Source organism: Hordeum vulgare, chromosome 3H, assembly GCF_904849725.1.
Source record: "Hordeum vulgare subsp. vulgare chromosome 3H, MorexV3_pseudomolecules_assembly, whole genome shotgun sequence".
NCBI lineage: Eukaryota > Viridiplantae > Streptophyta > Magnoliopsida > Poales > Poaceae > Hordeum > Hordeum vulgare.
Window position 1 is genome coordinate 597,735,369 of NC_058520.1, and position 19,348 is coordinate 597,754,716.

Below are 19,348 nucleotides of genomic sequence, written 5' to 3' on the forward strand. Positions count from 1 at the left end.
CAGTTTAAATAGTATGACCATACGGACGATAACATGTGGAGGTTAGACAGTCAGCAACCGTACATCGTCATTTTGCCCTCATTTTGGAGATGATATTGAATGAACAATTTCTAAGTGGGAGAAGGGTACAAGATTACAGATCGATAGTCCAAGAACGACACGACTGTTTTGTTAAAGAAACTCTTGTCTTTGCCACATAGACACCACAATTAGGAACTTTGTGCTTACTATTTTGGTGATAAAAGGGATTTCTTGATTTTATCGACGAAACCACAAAATTCATAAGAAACCAAAGAGGAAGACTAAATGTAACCATATGCTGTTGGGAGTGGAGATCGTAGAGAGAGTGGCGAGATCACGATTGCAGTGAGGGGAGAGGGTTTTGCGCTGCGAACACTGCAGCTTTTCTGTTCTCGTTTCTTTTATTCAGAGCTACAACGGACTTCCTGAAAGAAAAGAAAAAACTAGCGAGGGCCGAGTCACGATCGCTGCCATCCCAGCGATCCTCGCGCGTCGCACGTCTAACGGCCTCGACCATCTACTTCGTGCCATCCCATGATCAAGTCAAGGCCGTGATAACAGCTAACAACCTACGACCGAGGCGCAGCTCGGTTATTCTAACTGACAGAAAGAAAAACGACTGTCGAACTGACGAAACTGACGACTGTCGAACTGACGAAAGTTCGACACTGAAACTTCTGAACTTCTGAACTTCTTCTTCTTCTCCAGCAGCTGTTAGAGCCAACAATCTCCCCCCTAATTAGCTGCTGATGTTTACCATGCCCAACTTCTCTCGCAGCTCCTGGAACTTCTCTCGAGGCAGAGCCTTTGTGAGAATATCGGCGAGCTGCTCGCCGGTGTGGACATAGTCGACGGCCACCCTTCCGTCTTGCACACACTCGCGAATGAAATGAAACCGAGTCTCAATGTGCTTGGTTTTGTCGTGAAAGACAGGGTTCTTGCAAAGTTGGATCGCAGACTTGTTGTCGATGAGCAGCATGATCTTCCTTCGAGGTTCCCTGAGGAGATCTGCGAGCATTTGCCGGAGCCAGACACCAGTGCAAGCAGCTGTGGTTGCTGCCATATATTCGGCTTCGCAGGAGGAGAGAGCAACCACTTTCTGTTTCTGAGATTGCCAACTGATCGCGCTCCCCCCAAAGACGAACACTGTCCCTAATGTGCTCTTCCTGTCATCAACATCTCCAGCAAAATCTGCATCGCTGTAGCCTACCAGCGGTGGCTCGACACCCCCTTTCTTGTATCTGCATCCATAGTTCAGCGTTCCAGACACGTACCTCAGCAGGTGCTTAACAGCCGCCCAGTGCTCAGTCGTGGGAGCCTCCATGAACCTGCTGACATAGCCAACTCCGAACGCAATGTCAGGTCTTGTGTGTACCAAATAGCGAAGACTCCCAACTATGCTGCGATAGAGCTTCTTCTCTATCGGTGGATTTGTGCTCTCCTTGCTGAGCTTCAGTCGGGCTCCATCGGGACATGCACAGGGTGACATCCCGCCAGTCCTCCCTTTTCCACGATCTTTGCCGCATAGCTCGCTTGCTTGAGAGTAATGGCATCGTCTCCTTGATGCACCTCGATGCTAAGATAATAGCTTAGCAACCCGAGGTCACTCATGGAGAAAGTGGACTGCATCTGCTGCTTGAACCAGTGGATTCCCTCCTTGCTTGAACCAGTGATGATGAGATCGTCAACGTAGACGCCCACCAGCAGGCGCTCGTCGCCGTTGCGCCGCATGTAGACGACGTGCTCGGACGGGCTTCGCTGGAAACCGAAAGACACCAGCGTCTCGTCCAGCTTGATGTTCCAGGCACGCGGCGCTTGGCAGAGGCCGTAGAGTGCCTTGGACAGGCGGAGCACTTTTCCTTCCTCACCAGCGCGCTCGAAGCCGGGTAGCTACACCACATAAACCTCCTCCTGTAGTTCTCCATTCAAGAAGGCTGACTTGACGTCGAGATGGTGAACCTCCCATCCTGCTTGTGCAGCTATCGCGAGGAGCAGTCGCACGGACTCAAGCCGCGCCACCGGAGCAAACACTTTGTCGTAGTCTACCCCTGGTCGCTGCGCGTAGCCCTTTGCGACAAGCCTCGCCTTATGCTTGATGATCTCCCCCTCAGAATTCTTCTTGAGCTTGTAGACCCACTTCACCCCGATCGCCTTCTTGCCCGGGGGAAGAGTAGTGAGTGTCCAGGTTTGGTTGTCGACGATGGACTGCATCTCATCAAGCATGGCCTCTCGCCACGCTGTGTGTGGCTCCGCCTCCTCAAATGTGTTTGGCTCTTCCCCGGCCACCAGGAGTAGTGTAGCTGCTTCCGCTTCGCTTGGCTCTGCTTCCTGAAGAACAGCGTCGAGCATGCGATAATGGCGTGGCGCTTCATCGCCACCCAGCTCCGTGTCAGGTGTAGCTCCTGGAGGGGGAGAGACATACTGCCCCCCGGTTCCGTCTCCTTCGCCGTCGCCCCGCGCAGGTGTGTGCGCGTGCACAGGTGATGCCGGGTGCGCTACAGTCGTGGGCGCTGGCGTAGCCGTTTCCCCAACCTGTGGCAAAGCCACAGTCGGGGTGAAGTCGATGACGAAGGAGCCCTGCGCCTGCACCGGAGTCTCCCACTCCCAGCTAGCCGTCTCGTTGAAGACGGCGTCGCGAGTCACGTGAACCCGCTTGCCCACAGGATCATAGACACGCCAGGCCTTGGATTGCCCATGCTCGTAGCCGATGAAAACAGTCCGCAGACTGCGATCATCCAGCTTCTTTTCCCCTGGCCTGGTGATCTTGGTGTGGGCGATGCATCCAAACGTACGGAAGTACCCCACCGCAGGCTTCTCCCCATGCCACGCCTCGTACGGGGTCATGCCCCGCACCGCCTTCGTCGGCGCACAGTTCAGCAGGTGGACGGCGGTGACCACCGCCTCCCCCCAAAACTTGTTTGGTACTCCCTTCGACTTCAGAAGGCATCGTGCCATCCCCACGACGGACTGGTTCCGTCGCTCCACCACCCCGTTCTGCTGTGGGGAGTATGGTGCGGTGAGATGCCGACGTACGCCGCGGTCTGCACAATATTCCCCGAACTCTGTGGAGGTGAACTCGCCACCCCTGTCAGTCCGCAGCACACGAAGCTTGATGGAGGTCTCCACCTCGACAGCAGCTTGCCAGCGTTTGATCGCCGCCGGGGCTTCATCCTTGCTCCTCAGCAAGACAATCCACATAAAACGAGACTTGTCATCGACCAGGAGCAGAAAATACCTCTTCCCGCCGTGTCTTGGTGGAGAGATGGGCCCGCAGAGATCTCCATAAACCAGGTCAAGGCGGTCACCAGCTCGATAGATGGCCTCGGCAGGAAAGGGGGCTCGCCTCTGCTTGCCAACGAGACATCCATCGCAGATCTGGTCCACATGCTCGACCGCCGGCAGCCCGCGTACCATGTCGCCCTGAGCCAGCCTGCGAAGCGAGTCGAAATTGAGATGCCCGTAGCGCTCATGCCAGCGCCATGCATCCTCCCCAGCCGTAGCCGTCAGGCAAACCGGCCTTGTGATCTCCAGCTCGACGGTGTAGAGGCGGTTTCTGCTCCTTGCCGCCCGGGCGATGATCATCTGCTGTCGATCGTGCAGCACCATCATGCCACCCTTGATCAGGGGCGGTGCACCCTGTCTCATCGAGCTGTCCTATGGAGATGATCGACGTCCGGAGGCGTGGTATGTAGTACACCCTGGAGAGCACCCGGTGTCGCCCTCCGTGTGCGACGAACACCACCGTCCCGCGCCCTTCGATCTCCACCACCGACCCGTCGCCGAAACGAATAGTGCCGCCGACGTGTCGGTCCAGCTCGGAGAACACTGTGGGATTCCCCGTCATATGATTGGATGCGCCAGTGTCCAGGTGCCAGCGGGGTTCTTTGACGTCCCCGTCAGCGCCGAGGCACACATCAGCACGCTCCTCGTCCAAGTGCACGACCTCGACGCCTGGTGGTTTCAGCACGGGCTCGCCGGGGAGGGGAGATACCTGCGCCATGAGGAGCGCAGGGTCTTCGTCTTCAGCAGCCACAAGGTGCGCTTCGCCGCCGCCGCCCTCCTCCTTCTGCTTCTTGCGGCATTCGCGGACCCAGTGGCCGCTCATACCACAGTATCTACAGTTGCCCTGGCGTTTGGGAGCAGGCTTGCCGCCGCCAGGATGGGCAACAGGTTTGCCGCGGTCGCCGGGACCCTTTCCTCGCCCCTTCTTGCTGCCGTTGCCCCCCCCCCCCCCCCCCGTTGGAGGACCCTCCCTGATCACCGCGCCCTTGGCGCGCGTTCCACTCGTCCAGAGTGAGCAGGAGCTTGATGCCGCCCTCCTCCTTGGCGTCCAACTCGTAGCGCTCCTCGACCGCCTTGAAACGGCCGATAATTTCCTCGATGGTCGTCGTGTCCAGAACGACCAGATTGTCGATGGAGACTGCAAGCTGCGAGTATCGCTTGGGGACGATGCGCATCCACTTCTGGATCACGCGTTTGTCGCTGATCTCATCTCCGAGCTCGCCGAGCCGCGCGCACAGCCCTGTTAGACGCATCGCCAGATCGTCAATGGACTCACCAGCCTTGTGCCGTAGCTGATCGAATTCTCCTCGCAGGGTCTGGGCCTTGGCGTCCCGGACTCGCGCAGGTAGCACGCATAGCCCGGATCGCCTCCCAAAGCTCCTGAGAGGTTTTGTGCTTGCGCAACATGGGCAGCATCTCGGGCGGCACGGATCGGAGGATGAACTCCATCGCGCCCTTGTCATTGCGGTAGCCGAACTCCTCGTCGAGGTCCTCCGCACCCTCGATCACGCGCCACATCCCTCTCGCCTGCATGCCGATCTCCATCAGGAGACTCCACTCGGCGTAGTTCGTGCAGGTCAGTGGTGGCACGTTGGTGTGGCCCGACGTGACCGGAGCAAACTGCCTCGCCAGGGGCAGCTTGCGCCCTTGGCCGGCTGCGTACTTCGGCGAGCCTTTGCTACCGTCTTCGTCGGCGTCCCCCACCTTCTTCTTGCCCCCATCACAGCCATCACAGGGACCTAAACCCTAGCTCTGATGCCACTTGTTGGGAGTGGAGATCGTAGAGAGAGTGGCGAGATCACGATTGCAGTGAGGGGAGAGGGTTTTGCGCTGCGAACACTGCAGCTTTTCTATTCTTGTTTCTTTTATTCAGAGCTACAACGGACTTCCTGAAAGAAAGGGAAAAACTAGCGAGGCTCGAGTCACGATCGCTGCCATCTCAGCGATCCTCGCGCGTCGCACGTCTAACGGCCTCGACCATCTACTTTGTGCCATCCCACGATCAAGTCAAGGCCGTGATAACAGCTAACAACCTACGGCCGAGGCGCAGCTCGGTTATTCTAACTGACAGAAAGAAAAACGATTGTCGAACTGACGAAATTGACGACTGTCGAACTGACGAAAGTTCGACACTGAAACTTCTGAACTTCTGAACTTCTTCTTCTTCTCCAGCAGCTGTTAGAGCCAACATATGCCTCATACTTGTGATATCATATACTGTATTCTTCTCTAAATAGTTACAACCTAGATCCCCACACTTAATTTTCCTCTCCCTACAATCATGCCACATCAGGAAGTCATGCATGCAGTTATAGTTACTCATTTTATTTTTGTATACAAGACCACTATAAAAAATACAATTTACAGTAATATAAAACCACTAACACCAACCGAGGAAAAATTCATGAGATTTGCCTGGCACTACTCGCAACCAAGAATATTAATACCCCATGCATGCATGTAGGAGTAAGAAGATTGATGTGCATGCACCGCATTAATTAGCCTATAAGGAATGAGAGAATTGTCTAATTTTGTGTTGGCCAAAAAAACACACATTAATCAACACGTCAAGCAAAAAGAAAACACTAGCTTGCAACATTGAGTTAATCGCTATTAATTTCTACCTTGATAGTATCCCCTCCATCATAGTTTAGAAGGCGCGTATGAACGATCTCTGGGACCAAGGTGAATCTTGATTGGCTCTATTTTTTTTGCAAGTGCTTACATAATAACAACATGTCGTCTAATTATTTGAGAAGATGATGCATAATAACTCACACAAACACTAAACAAGGAGTGCATGCAACCTATTAGTACTCCTAATTTATCCAGTAGTAAATGTCACGCACCTTAATCCTTTTTTATTTTGAAAATACATGTAAACGGAATCGCGCCTTCTAAACCGTGACGGAGGAAGTACCTGTAATATGAGTTTGTGGTCTTGTATATAAAAATGAAGGAACTACATTTATTGCATTGATCTATTGATGCCAACAATGCCATCTCATCAATTCATGCATGCTATTCTTTTCCGGGAATAAGAGTGTGAGTCATGAGGCCATTTCCAATGCATTGGTGCTAAGATGAGGTGCTAAGCACATTAAATAATTTAGCAACTAAAGTCCCCAATTAGCTTGCCACATTAAATGCAGTTTTACGCGCTTAGCATTGTTTCATTCTGAGTCATCACACTCATCTCTCTCCTATTATTAGCTTGCCACATTAGATTTTTTGTCTATGTGACAGCCTTAACACGTGTACAAGGTGGAGCATTGAGAGTAGCCTAAGCTTGGAGCAAATCTATGCAGTTGATGCTTCACATTTTTATTTAACATGGCCTTTCATTAAAGTCAGTACAAAAGTTCTTTTTATATAAATCATTTGGTCACACACTTTGCATTTTTCTAAATGCAAACTTCAATTCACGACATGACAAAGGAGAAGGTGACCGTAGTGGCGTCGGTCTACATTAACGTGGACAAAAGGAGGCAGTCCCTGCTGTCGGAGCAGAAAGAGAATGGGTGGGTCACCGTTATCTATTCCTCTGTATCTAAATACTTGAACACTAATACAAGTATCACAGCTATACATATTATGATACAGAAGGAGTATTTGGCAGGCTGAAAACATATTGGGTGAGTGTACGTCTGTTATTTATGAACATCTGGTCTACGTTTGTATTGTGTTTCTTAAAAATAAAAATATTCTATGAAAGCCAATCATACTCCAGGATTTTGCATCCTACCTATGGTTTCATAAAATTGCATTTAAATCAAACTCAGCACAACCATTTCAAGATTAATAATTCTAGGGCAATACATATCTGTAGACCAAAACCATGCATACATAATATCACCAGCACACCATGAAGAAAAGGCAACAGTAAATATCGAAATACAAGCCCGCAAAAACAAAAACATCGAAATACAGAAGGTGTCAAGCGAATTCAAGTGCTGCGCGTGGGCATTATTAAATGGTTAAATCACGCACGGCTCGACCATGCAGTCGTCGACATCGAGCGCCCTGGCCAGCACGTCGGCGGGAACCAGCGGCGAGGCAGTGAACAATGCATCAGCCAACTTCTGCGTGCCCGGAAGCTGGCTGTTGAAGGCCAATATGGCCGCGGCCGGCGAGCCATTGTTGTTCCTCTGAAAGTGGACGAGGCCACGCGGGAAGACGAACATTTCCCCCTTGCAGACGGTGCGGCCGAAAAACTTGCCGGAGCTGGTGACGAAGCCGACGTCGAGGGAGCCATCAACGACGAAGAGGATCTCGCTGGCTCGCGGGTGGGTGTGCGGCGGGTTCGTGCCCCAGGGTGCGTAGTCGACGCGAGACATGGACACGCCCAGCGTGTTGAGCCCCGGGACCTTTTCTACGTTCGCCGCCGTCGTCGCGGAGCCGGAGGGGTTGCCGCCGGTGTTGCCAGGGACGGACAGCACGTCGGAGAAGAAGTCGTTCGCCATCGTGCTCTCCGTTCTCTTGCACGGGAACCCGTTCAGCCGAAGTGCTGCACGCATACATCATACATGCATGTATTACTCTCTGTTAAGGCATGATCTATACATGTGCGCACACGAGTATGGATTGAAGAGCTAGCACAAACTTACGGCCGTCGAGTGATTTGTAGTCGGCGACGCAAAAGTCCTGGAGCATGTCGGGGTCGCCGGCGAGCAATGGCGCAGCGAGGGCCAGGAGGGTGGCGCAGGCGGCGAGGAGGACGGCGGGGAGCTGCTTGGGCGCCATGAGTACTGCTTGAATACTTGGGTGTGGTGAGTAGTACTAGCTCGAGTAGTGAGAGTGGAGATGAGGATCGATGGGAATGGATGCATGCAACGCGCATGCACATATAGTGCCGTGCCGGGCAGCGTAACGGAGACGCGACCGATGGACGTATGGCGACATTAGTTGGTCGACGTACGGTTTTTATGTGGCTTCCATCCATGGCAATCTTTTGCATCCAAATTAAGCAAAGCATGTGTAACTAAATACAACCATTGTGTCAGTTTAAGCGATACCGTGCATGTGGAGGTTGGACGTACCACGTACAGTCTGGACATGACAATGCATGCCAAGTTTCTTAGTTGGGACAAAGGTATATACTCAACATCTTCTACAGGCGCGGTAGCTCGGCGTGCTAAAAAAAATGTTCGTAACGCCGAAATAGCGCTTTAACGCGTGCAGTATAATTGTTGATTTTTCAGCCCTTGCAAAATTTAGCACGCCGTTCTAGCGCATCACCAGGTGCGGTAAAATCCAGCGTGCTACATCGCTGCTTGGAAAAAATATATAACATTCAAATTCATAGCATAGTTCAAGCTTCAAACCACAAGCAAGTTCATACGATGATAGACAAAAATAGATAAAACGATGCCAGACTACTCGTCCTGCGCCGAGCCATCGAAGATCCCGAGCCTCTATGCCACCGCGTTGTATGCACGGGCGGCCTTGTGGGCAGTTTTGAAGGTTCCGAGCCCCAGCCGTGTATCAACGGAGCAGATCTCCGTGTAATACATGCCGAAGTGGCGGAGGTGGGCGCTGTGGTAGCCCAAGCTGCTCCAGGGGTGTGTCGGCGGGGCCGTGCTGGAGCCGATGGGGAGGGGAAGGGGAAGGCACGACGACGGGGCACTGAAAGAGGCGAGGGAGAAGGCATGGCGATGGCGGGGACTGGAAGAGGCGGGGAGAATGCATGGCGGTGGCGGGGCATTGGAAAAGGTGGGGGAGAAGGCGTGGCAGAAAGAAGTTCTGACGGTTGACGGGCAAAGAGGCGTGCGGCTTTTATAACACGCGCTAGTCGTTGTGCGCCAAAACTTCCCCACGTGTTGCCATTTTTCGCGCATGCACGACACTTTGTTTGTGTACCCACTTTTCACGCGTCTGCTGGAGCGTGCCGCACGACCTCTCATACGTCAAAACGGACGTTTTTGCTGCACGCCTACTGAAGATGCTCTTACATACGAAGGATCTGTGAAAGAATGGTTACCAGTGGCAAGTCAGCAATGAAAGGCCAGTAGTGGCTCCGTGATTCAATCAGAGCCGCAAGTCAGTGCTAAGGCCTTACCGTTCAAGCTACTTCCTCTGTCTCAATTTACAAGTCCGGCACATGTACGTAGATCATCAATTTGACCAACTTAATGAGAGGCATATATTGCAAAAAATATATCATTAAAATTTTATACGTTCTATTTTCTAATGATATAATTTTTATGTTAACAAATATATTTTATATAAGTCAAATTAACGACTTAGATACACGAGCATGCCTTCTAAACTGCGACGAAGAAAGTGGCGAATGTACCAGTATGTGGAGTATCATTCATAATTTGTTAAAGGCTCTTTTAATTTAGAGTGTACAACACATTTTAAGTTGTAGCTATGTTCTTCTTTAATCTTATTTAAGCATGTTGATTGTAGGCGTGTGTTCACTTTGATGAAGACAATAACAAAGAGACGGCAACGACTTAGCCAAGAGACCCACTGATAATAGGGTCTAACTAGATCATTGTTGGCGCGCGTTGCTGCGCCCGTCTGTTTGTATAATGAAATGGTTTGCATTTTGATAAATATATGACCACATGAAATATATTGAATTTGCCTAAACATAATTCATTTCTTGTGGAGGACATCACATTCATAAGACAAGAGTCCTAACAAGGATTTAATTAGTTACAATATCAAATAAAGATATGTGAAATACTACCATACAAGTGTGGTAATCATATTTTTCATTTTTGTTCCCTTGTATTGTTAAAGAGTAACCATGCTAAAATCTATATGTAAGAAAGTTGTTGACCGGCAATCACATTTTAAACAAACCAGCATGTAAAATGGTGTCGCTACACTTGCACGAACCAAGCAATGCCCAAACTGAAATGTCAAACAATCAGTAACCACTTGGAGCAAAGAATATTTCCTAGTCAGGACAAGCTAATTGATATATTAAGTAACATCAAGTATTAAATGAAGGACAAATAATATTACAACAAAAGTGATAATTGAAATAAATTCAAGATATGCATAAGATACAATATACCTAGCATGTATCCAGTGCATCGTACTTGAGCTGCTCAAGCTAGATATCATTACTTAATAATGCATTCGTACTGAAGTAAATTTCAGCAAAGATTCAATGAAATTTTATTGCATGAGTATCTACATACATAAAATACAAAACTTGAATCCTGTTTGAAAACATAACATTCATTCATCTGGCAACAATCAAGTTTTCTACAACACTATTGAAAAAGTTGAGCAATAACATTCAACCTTGATTGACATGCTCGCTTCTTGTATTGTTTTTTTTTCATCTGACACAGAACTATTGCAAGTTTGAACTATCACTATCACTATTGTGAAACCTTGTTCGACAACCAAAAATGATGTCCTAAATTTAAACCCAGCTAGAGCGATTATGTTTTTTTTACCTCCAGGAATTATATACTAAGGTTAGAGGTTCTAAAGACAGAAAATTACAGGAATCTGTAGCAAAGATCGCTTTCTTATTATTTTTTGGCATATCTCGGAACTGTAAGATGCAAAATAAGTGTTTATGAGTTTTGGGAAAATAAAATGGAACAGATCTTTGTGTTCTTGAGGCCAACTTGTAAGGCTCAATCATAATTGCCACATAGTGTCGTGCCATCACATGGTAAAAATTAGATACTAAGTATGTACTCAGGTACTCATGAATTAGAGAGCAAAAAAAACATACCTAATTTGTAATTGTCATGTAGTACTGCTGCAAGTCAGGACTTAGCAAGGACCACATGATTTAGATAAAGATAATCTATAGGATGTGTAAAGGTAAATTTCCTCCATAAATATTTCCTTCAACTCATACCAGTTCAGGAGAAAATTCACAGATTTGTATGGGGGTGAGTGGATGACTTGAGAGAAACAAAGCTTGCAAATTTTGAATGAAGAGGATTGTCTAGTTACCTTGGAGAAGGGGATTTGACATCAATGTCCAGAGAGTATAAGATGTATTGCATAATCAGGAGAGGATTTTCAGCTATGAATAAGCATTGGCGAAGTTTTTTTAGATATTATGACCGTGCAACACAACATTCATGAATGAAATCGGTAGTATTGTACCTTCCAAGGAGCCCACTGGTCTCCCGTCGTGTCCTTCTACCTAACAAATCTCAAACACAGACACATCATCATTCTGTTATTATTACTCTCTCAACATGCAGACATTATTTTACAGGTTAGAACATATCCTCCACTTACATATTTCAGTCCAAGATTTCATTTCTCTGGACGGTGATGTTGTCTTCGAGCTGCAGTATCTCGGACTCCATGGTCATCACCAGCTCCAGAACATCCGGTGTGCTGGATGAACCTGCCAACAATAAGCAACCACAAAAATGAGCGGACAACATCATCGCCGTGGGTAAATGGCAAACAGGCATGACACGACCGACAAGTAGACGACGAACCTCACAACGGTGCCCTCGGTAAACCATGGTGCTCCGGCCTTCGGATCCGGCTGGTGCAGGATGGTGTAGCCTTGAGTTGAGGTCACCACGAAGGGGTTCAACAGGCTGGGGGCGGTCTTCTCCTTCCTCCTATTCGCTACAACAACCAAATCCCACCTACAATACAAAATGGGGGAAACATACAAAAAAATGTAATTGTTGTTGGTGTTGCGGACACACAAACACACAAAAAGGGTTTGCAGATTGTAGTGTGGTACATAAGCAATCAGCAGGCTCTAGTAATCATCAAAACACAAATTCAGCAATAAGTATGAATGGTATTTATCCCAGTTGATCTAGTGTATGGTTACGTTGGTGCTCAGATCCCATGCCACACTCGACAACATGATGAATCCTGATGCCTTAGCCGTATCCCCTCAAGCCAAGCTCCGTCACCCGTGCAACCCAAAGCCCTCCTCGCCTCTGCCCAAGGTGGTCGCGACTACCATTTCTGCACCGCACAACGGCACCAGCCGTCTCTGTTTAGAGTCTCCGGCCCCTAAGCCGGTTTTGTTAGCACCACTGGTGCCAAAGCAGGAAGCAGTCACGGGCCTTCGACCCCCGCCGGCAAAGCCTGCGTGCAAGCAGCCTTCCCTGACCAAAAAGAAGCCCAAGTAGCCGATTGCAATGGAGTCCGTCCAGACCCTCAACCACGGCAAGGAGACACTGAACTAATTATGTTTCCATATGAAGTGTGAATTATCCTCAAACAATAGATGGAGAGATTAGATTAAAACTTGCACATGAATGTATTGTCAAATATCTGTCCCGGGCCTCCTCTCCAACAGTTTCACATAGAAAAAATATTAACTAACACATGCAGGGATACACAAAAACAAGGATATGAGCAATTCTAAACCGCATGAACACAATTACAAACCCTTGGAAATTGAATCAAGAACAATATCACATCATCACGGATGATGATTAATAGGTGTTATTGGCTGCCGCCGCAGTGATTAGGGCAAGAGAGAGAGAGAGAGAGAGAGAAGAGAGAGAGAGAGAGGGAGCTCACCGGTGCGTTGTTGCAGAGGAAGGAACAACCTACGCTGTAGGAGGGCGGAGGACCTCTCATCGTCGGCCAGGAGAGCTGGCAAATCGAGATGGACCCTTCCACTCGGTTTCAAGGTCGGTCGAGGGTGGTGCAGAAATTGCCATGGCGCTGATCGCTTCAGTGGGAGGGTGGTGGTTCGCCGTCCCTGCCGCCCGCTTCATCTTGGACTCCTGTCTATCACCATCCTTCGCTACCGCCACAACCGACGATAAGGTTTGCGAGGAACTACCATGAGAGAGGATGGAACCGTTCAAAAGAAGGAGTTCGCCCGCCACCGTTGTTGCCATCACCTCCCTTGCGGCAGCGGCGACAATCAGATCGGGAGGATGGGGGAGAGAAGGTGGGGACTGGGGAATGTGCGTGCCGTCTACCGTGAAGAAGAACCCTCGAGACATCCAGCCATCTAGCAGACTGGGCTTCATTGCAGCCCAATTAACCACGGGCCTTGGAAAAAGCCACCGGAGTAGCAGCCCATTAGGACAGATGGCCCAAGTCGCGGTAAATTGGGAATGGAACGAAGATCTAACGACCAAAAACGGTCCAAACGCGAATCTGACGGTCAAAATGGCTGATGGCCTGAGAGGGCTTGGTTTGGGTGCAATTTTACTATCCTAAATGGGAAACCTAAAATTAATTGTGTTCCTTTATACGACTTCAATTTATCTGTTGACTAACATCGATGTGTGAGTTACAAACTAACAATAATGTTGTCTTTGTCATGCGTGTCAAATGGTCTATGTGAAATAGTGATGTGAATGTGACGTGTAATTGTATTTATAGTTATGTGTGCAGGGGATATCGCTACAATTTGACAATTGTCATGTACCTTGAAACCTAGTCCATGCATGAATAGTAGTAGTAATAATTGCTTTCACGTCTTAAAATTTTTCTATTTTAAAAACGCACGTAAATTTAATTATGTCTTCTAAACCGTGAGGAAGGAAGTAGTAGGTTTACACACATGTACTCTTACTTTAAGTAACTTGATGATAACATAGATCATGTGACCTAGCTAACCAATTAGGTGTGAGAAGAGGAAGGCTCTCAGCTTGGTGTACGTGAGAGGTTGGTAGAGCCAGCTACACAAGTGATGTACGTGACAGGTGCGACAGTGAGCAGTATTGCATCCTTTTCGGACCAAACAGTGTTGCTTGATACAGTACGTTAATTGTCGGTCCAAATCACGATCGTGTTGTCCATGCAAACCAGCACGCATACAATTTAATTATATCAGTGTCAGGAAATGACACCGATTTTAATTGTTCAACTGCATGCATTTTCTTTCCTTTATCACGTGATTACTGAAAAATATTTTGCATTGATATTTCGTGTATTAACCGTAAATACCCGAGATGGTCGTGAAGCCAGCATGTTGATGAGTTTTCAGCCAACCTAGCTGTTGTTGTTTTTTCATAGATTGTAATTTTTTCTTGCGGCCAATTTGTAAGATAGCTGTTATTTTATTGTTCTCCGTCGTCATTTGAAGTTTAGATCTGGATCTTTTTCGTAAAAATAAGAAAAAAAAATCAAGCTTCGGGTGTTTTCTTGTTTAACTTCAACTGTTAAGTTGCCAGTGCCCCATATTTTTCACTCCAGACCTTAAATGGTTTGGGGGCTATGTGAGTGTGTGTAGCATGCATGTTCATTTGACTGAAATCCTCAAAAACAAAAACAAAAAAATTTGTATGTCCGATGAACTATGCAAAAGTCGTATCAATGACACCCTCCGTTCATAAATACTAACATTCTAGAAAGTGTGCTTAGTCAAACCTTTGTATTATGAAGACTAATATGTTCTCCCTATATCTTACATTTTAATTATAAGGTTTGTAAGTTTTTCTAAAACATTGAAATTTTCTTTATCTTTGATCAACTATATAGAAAAACTAACATCATCTACCATACCAACTTAATTAGGATCATTACGTTTGTCAGGAAATATATTTTTGTATTTTATTTATTTGGTATTGTTGCTGCCGATAGTTTTTCCTATAAATTTGAGCTAACATGAACAAATCCAACTTTTGAAAAAAATAATACACCTATAAAAAGTAATGAAGGGAGTATAGCATGATTTTGACTAGTGAGATCAAAATACAACCCTCACAACAGGAAAAAATACTACCCAAAATATCATGAAAAATATTTCCATAATCCAACATTAATAATTTTCTACTAACATGCAGAAAAACAAATTGGAGACTCAGATTTAGAAAACTACAGTAATTTGCCCCCGGCCCCGCCCCGCAAACATTTCATCTTCTCACTTTTGCCCCATGTATCCTCAGCGAGCTCTGCGGCTACTGTATAAATGGCACCATTTCTGATTGTGAATTGTAATAGTTATATATTCTTTTTCTCAATGTAATCGGGTAGGGGCCGTCTGTTACCTACTCAGTCGAGATATAACAATAATATCAGCCTCGTTTGGTCAATACAAGAATTACCTTCGCCTCGAGAGAGAATTAAATCACGAATCGTAAGACAAAATCTCGGGTGATTGCCTTATGAAAATCTCGATTAACCGGCCAATAGGAAAAGAAAAAAAAAAATCCTTAGTACATAATGGCACACTAGCATGTTGTTGTACAATGTGAAGTTGGAACTAAGAATAAGAAGGATTCTCCCCTTCCACGTTAATGCTTCACAATGTTTAGAAACAAAATGTCATGGACAAAAAGAACAATAGCCATTTACATATACTTTTAGAGAAAGAGCCAAAGGACAGAGAGCTTAATATCTACTGGGTATACAACCAATAGCTCCGAAATCTTCCAGCTAAACGGTAATTACAATATAGTGTATATGTTTAAGATGCATCAAGTTGCTTTTAGAGTTTTTATGTGGACACATATGGTCATAATTTTATGTGGACACATATGGTCAGTAACTACCATAATTTATACTTGGAGTTTTTGACACATTTGAAAGCCTTTTTGAGATTTTGGGTAGACACGTGAAAAGTATGTTTTGGAACTAAACGCAAATGCGGAACTCAACCGAAATAACACCAGCTATACTCGATGTGCTACCATGCATGAATTAACAGTAATTTTTTTTCAAAGGTGTACATGGGGCAAATACCCAACCGAACAATATTTCTCTTAGACTAAAGATTAAGGCTGAATCTTGCGAGCCCGACTACACAGTAAGACTTACTTTGAAATAAAGTCTTGGGAGATCTGCAAATAGAGGGACATAGACATAGACTATACCTTGTTTATTGCCCACAAATATCATGACAATTCAAGCAATGAGGCACATTCATTCACCAATAATGGACACACATACAAATTAAATCACCAGTAGGTTCATGAAGAAAAAGCAACAATTAACAGTAAAACCGACGAGGGCCATCACCAAACATGCACCGACACAAAATAATCAGAATATACAGAAGATATTGTGAAGCAGCTGAATTGAAACTGCACTTTTACGTGGTCCTTCGTCATTATTAGCAGCACGTACGCACGTCGAGCCGACCCAACCAACATGCATGCATGCTAGGAGTAGTTACTTTTGCGGGAACTTGGACTTGACGGCCTCCACCATGCCGCCGTCGGTCTGGAGCGCCCTGGCCAGCACGTCGGTGGGCACCGGTGGTGAGGCTGCGAACAACGCCAGGGCGAGGGACTGCGTGCCCGGAAGCTGGCTGTTGAAGGCCGAGATGGCGGCGGCCGGCGCGCCGCCGTTGTTCTTCTGGTAGTGGACGAGTCCGCGAGGGAAGACGAAAACCTCACCCTTGCAGACGGTGCGGGTGAAGAGCTTTCCGGCGGTGGTGACGAAGCCGACGTCGAGGGAGCCCTCGAGCACGTAGATGATCTCGGTGGCGCGAGGGTGGGTGTGCGGAGGGTTCACTCCCCACGGCGCATAGTCCACGCGGGACATGGAGACGCCCAGAGTGTTGAGCCCCGGGAGTTTCTCCACGTTCGCTGCCGTCACCGCCGAGCCGACCGGGTTGCCGGTGTTTCCCGGGAATGCCAGTGCGGCGGAAAAGAAGTCGTCCGCCGTAACGTTCTCCGGCCTCTTGCACGGGAACCCATTCAGACGCAGTGCTGCACGTACGCATGCATGCATGTATTACTCTCTGTTCACGCACGGCATGATCTCTATGTGTCCGCACGAGAGTATGGACGGAAGGGTTAGCATAACTTACGGCCGTCGAGGGATTTGTAGTCGGCGACGCAGAAGTCCTGGAGCATGTCGGGGTCGCCGGCGAGCGTGGGCGCGGCGAGGGCCAGGAGAGTTGCCCAGGCGGCGAGGAGGACGGCGGGGAGCTGCTTGGGCGCCATGGTCAAGTGCTGCTTAATTGACTACTGGTTGGTTGGTGTGGTGCTAGGTAGTTAGCTGTGTGGTGAAGTAGCTGAGGGCTGACTTGATGATGATGCAAAGCATGGCGTGCATGTATTTATAGTGCAATGTAGCGTAAGGGGGGCGTTGATCCATCGTTAGTTGAATCGGTGGACATGTGACGAAGTTAATTGCACGGCTTAATGTAGGTGATGTACATTTTAGGTTCAGCATAGGGTTGGACGGCGACGTCAAATCGTGAATCGCTACCATTTGTGGCATGTATTCTTGTGGTCTGCGAGGGATCAAATACTGAACCAGGAGAATTTGTTATTGTAGTTACTAAATTTTGTTTAAAAGAAAAAAAAAAGATTACCCCTGTTAGAATAATCCGATTGCATAGTTGATAATCCAAGGTATAAGCATTCACTAAGCATGACATCAAGATTTGTTAACGATGTTTATCAACATGGCTACATTACCGGGGTTTGACTATAGGCGCTCCTTTCCATGACACTGTCACAATACCGTATCTTGACCACCCGAGCACCAGCACACCGGCACACACCATCGGCTCCCCCTCATTTATGTGCTATTATATTGGCTAGGTTTCATCATGTGTCTACCTTCTCATCATTATATAAGAGACATAGGATACATGTGTCCTGTTAGGACACAACTTCTTTTTGACACGGTACAACTCAAAATCTGACTATAACATATCTTGTATACTATATTCGACATAAATCCAACACCCGCGACCTCTGTATCAAATGATGCACATAGTCATTTATTAAATGAAGAGAGTACTAGAGTGGCAATAACATCTCAAGTAGCTAATCAAAGAGAAGATCATGAGTAAATAGCTACAGCAAGAACAAATGAACAACATGTTTAAACACATATCTTATTATTGAACAGTCATCCAAACCAATAGAACATAACATGTGCTACCGTCTTCTATCAGTTGTATCCAAATGTAATAAGCTCGCCTCCTTTATGGTATAGTAATGACCACTTGTGAATCCATCCAGAAGATAACCGGCAAATGGTTTGTAATATTTCTTCAATTTCCGACAATTCCAAATGGCACAAAGTAATCACAACCTCCCACTTGAATTTGTACCGCGGAATGGGTCTACACCATCTAACCAATTAACAAACAAATTGGAGATACTATTAGGTGGAGGTACGTTAAAGGACACATGTATTGTTCGCTATAATGACTTTGCTAGTTGACATGTAAGAAATAAGTGTTGAATCGTTTTCGCAGGGTCACTGGAACAACGACATTTACAAACTCCCCACCTATGTTTTGACAAATTGTCATTTGTTAGACTGACGCCCTTATGTATAAACCACATGAAAATCTTGATCTGTAAAGACATTTTTGTTTTCAAGATATGAATAGACCGAGGGTTTGGTCTAGTATTAATCAAATCCACACAAATAGGTTTAACGAAAAACATGACTGAAATAGAAAGAACCCATCGGAATGCACGTGGCTTATTAGAGAACTTGACTTCCATCAACCTTCAAACTAAATACACATCCTATCTTTCTTGGCCAGTGCTCACTTGAAGAGTATATGTAGGAAAATTGGTCCCGGTATTGTACTCACAATACGTCAATATTATAAAGTGTTGTAAGGCTAGAAGTGTTTCTCCTAGTAAAATATCCTCCCAAAACCTATTTCTTTGCCCATATCCAATAATAAATGTGTCCCTATTAAAAAAGGGGATCTTAGTACGACCCTTCCAAAAAAGTGAATCATTGGTTGTACCATTATCCGTGATAAGGTCTTGGAGTGTAAATACTTGTGACGTATTCCATTAACCTTCTTACTTGTGGATAACGATATAGCCATTTCTTGAGAAAGCACTTATTCTTAACTTCCAAATTTGCAATCCAAAACCCCCTTTGACCTTTTGCGTGCATAACATATCCCACTTAGCCAACCTATACTTTGTCTTATTCTCATCACTTTGCGAAAAAAACTTAATATATAAGATTCCAATCCTTTCCGTACCCCTAGGTATTTCCAAGAAAGAAAGCATAAACCTCGGCATACTGGTAAGCATTGAGTTAATAAGTATGAACATGCCCCCATAAAACATATGCTTGCTATTCCAGTAACTAAGCGTCTTCTCGAATAGATCTCGGAAACATTTCCATTCTTTGTTTGTTAATTGGTATCCATGGATAACTAAATAGGAGAGATTCA

General features: G+C 46.7%; 2 protein-coding genes across 2 annotated transcripts; both read right to left on the minus strand.

Moving 5' to 3' along the window:
* Window positions 1–7,119: 7,119 nt before the first annotated feature.
* On the minus strand, window positions 7,120–8,100 carry LOC123440947 (germin-like protein 1-3). The gene is made up of 2 exons (XM_045117485.1): window positions 7,911–8,100; window positions 7,120–7,810 (listed from the first exon to the last, which is right to left on the minus strand). Exons 1-2 carry the CDS (start codon window positions 8,044–8,046, stop codon window positions 7,281–7,283), a joined length of 666 nt encoding a protein of 221 aa, XP_044973420.1. The 5' UTR covers window positions 8,047–8,100; the 3' UTR covers window positions 7,120–7,280.
* Window positions 8,101–16,079: 7,979 nt separating this feature from the next.
* LOC123440948 (germin-like protein 1-3) lies at window positions 16,080–17,221 on the minus strand. The gene is made up of 2 exons (XM_045117486.1): window positions 16,991–17,221; window positions 16,080–16,889 (listed from the first exon to the last, which is right to left on the minus strand). Exons 1-2 carry the CDS (start codon window positions 17,124–17,126, stop codon window positions 16,348–16,350), a joined length of 678 nt encoding a protein of 225 aa, XP_044973421.1. The 5' UTR covers window positions 17,127–17,221; the 3' UTR covers window positions 16,080–16,347.
* Window positions 17,222–19,348: the final 2,127 nt, after the last annotated feature.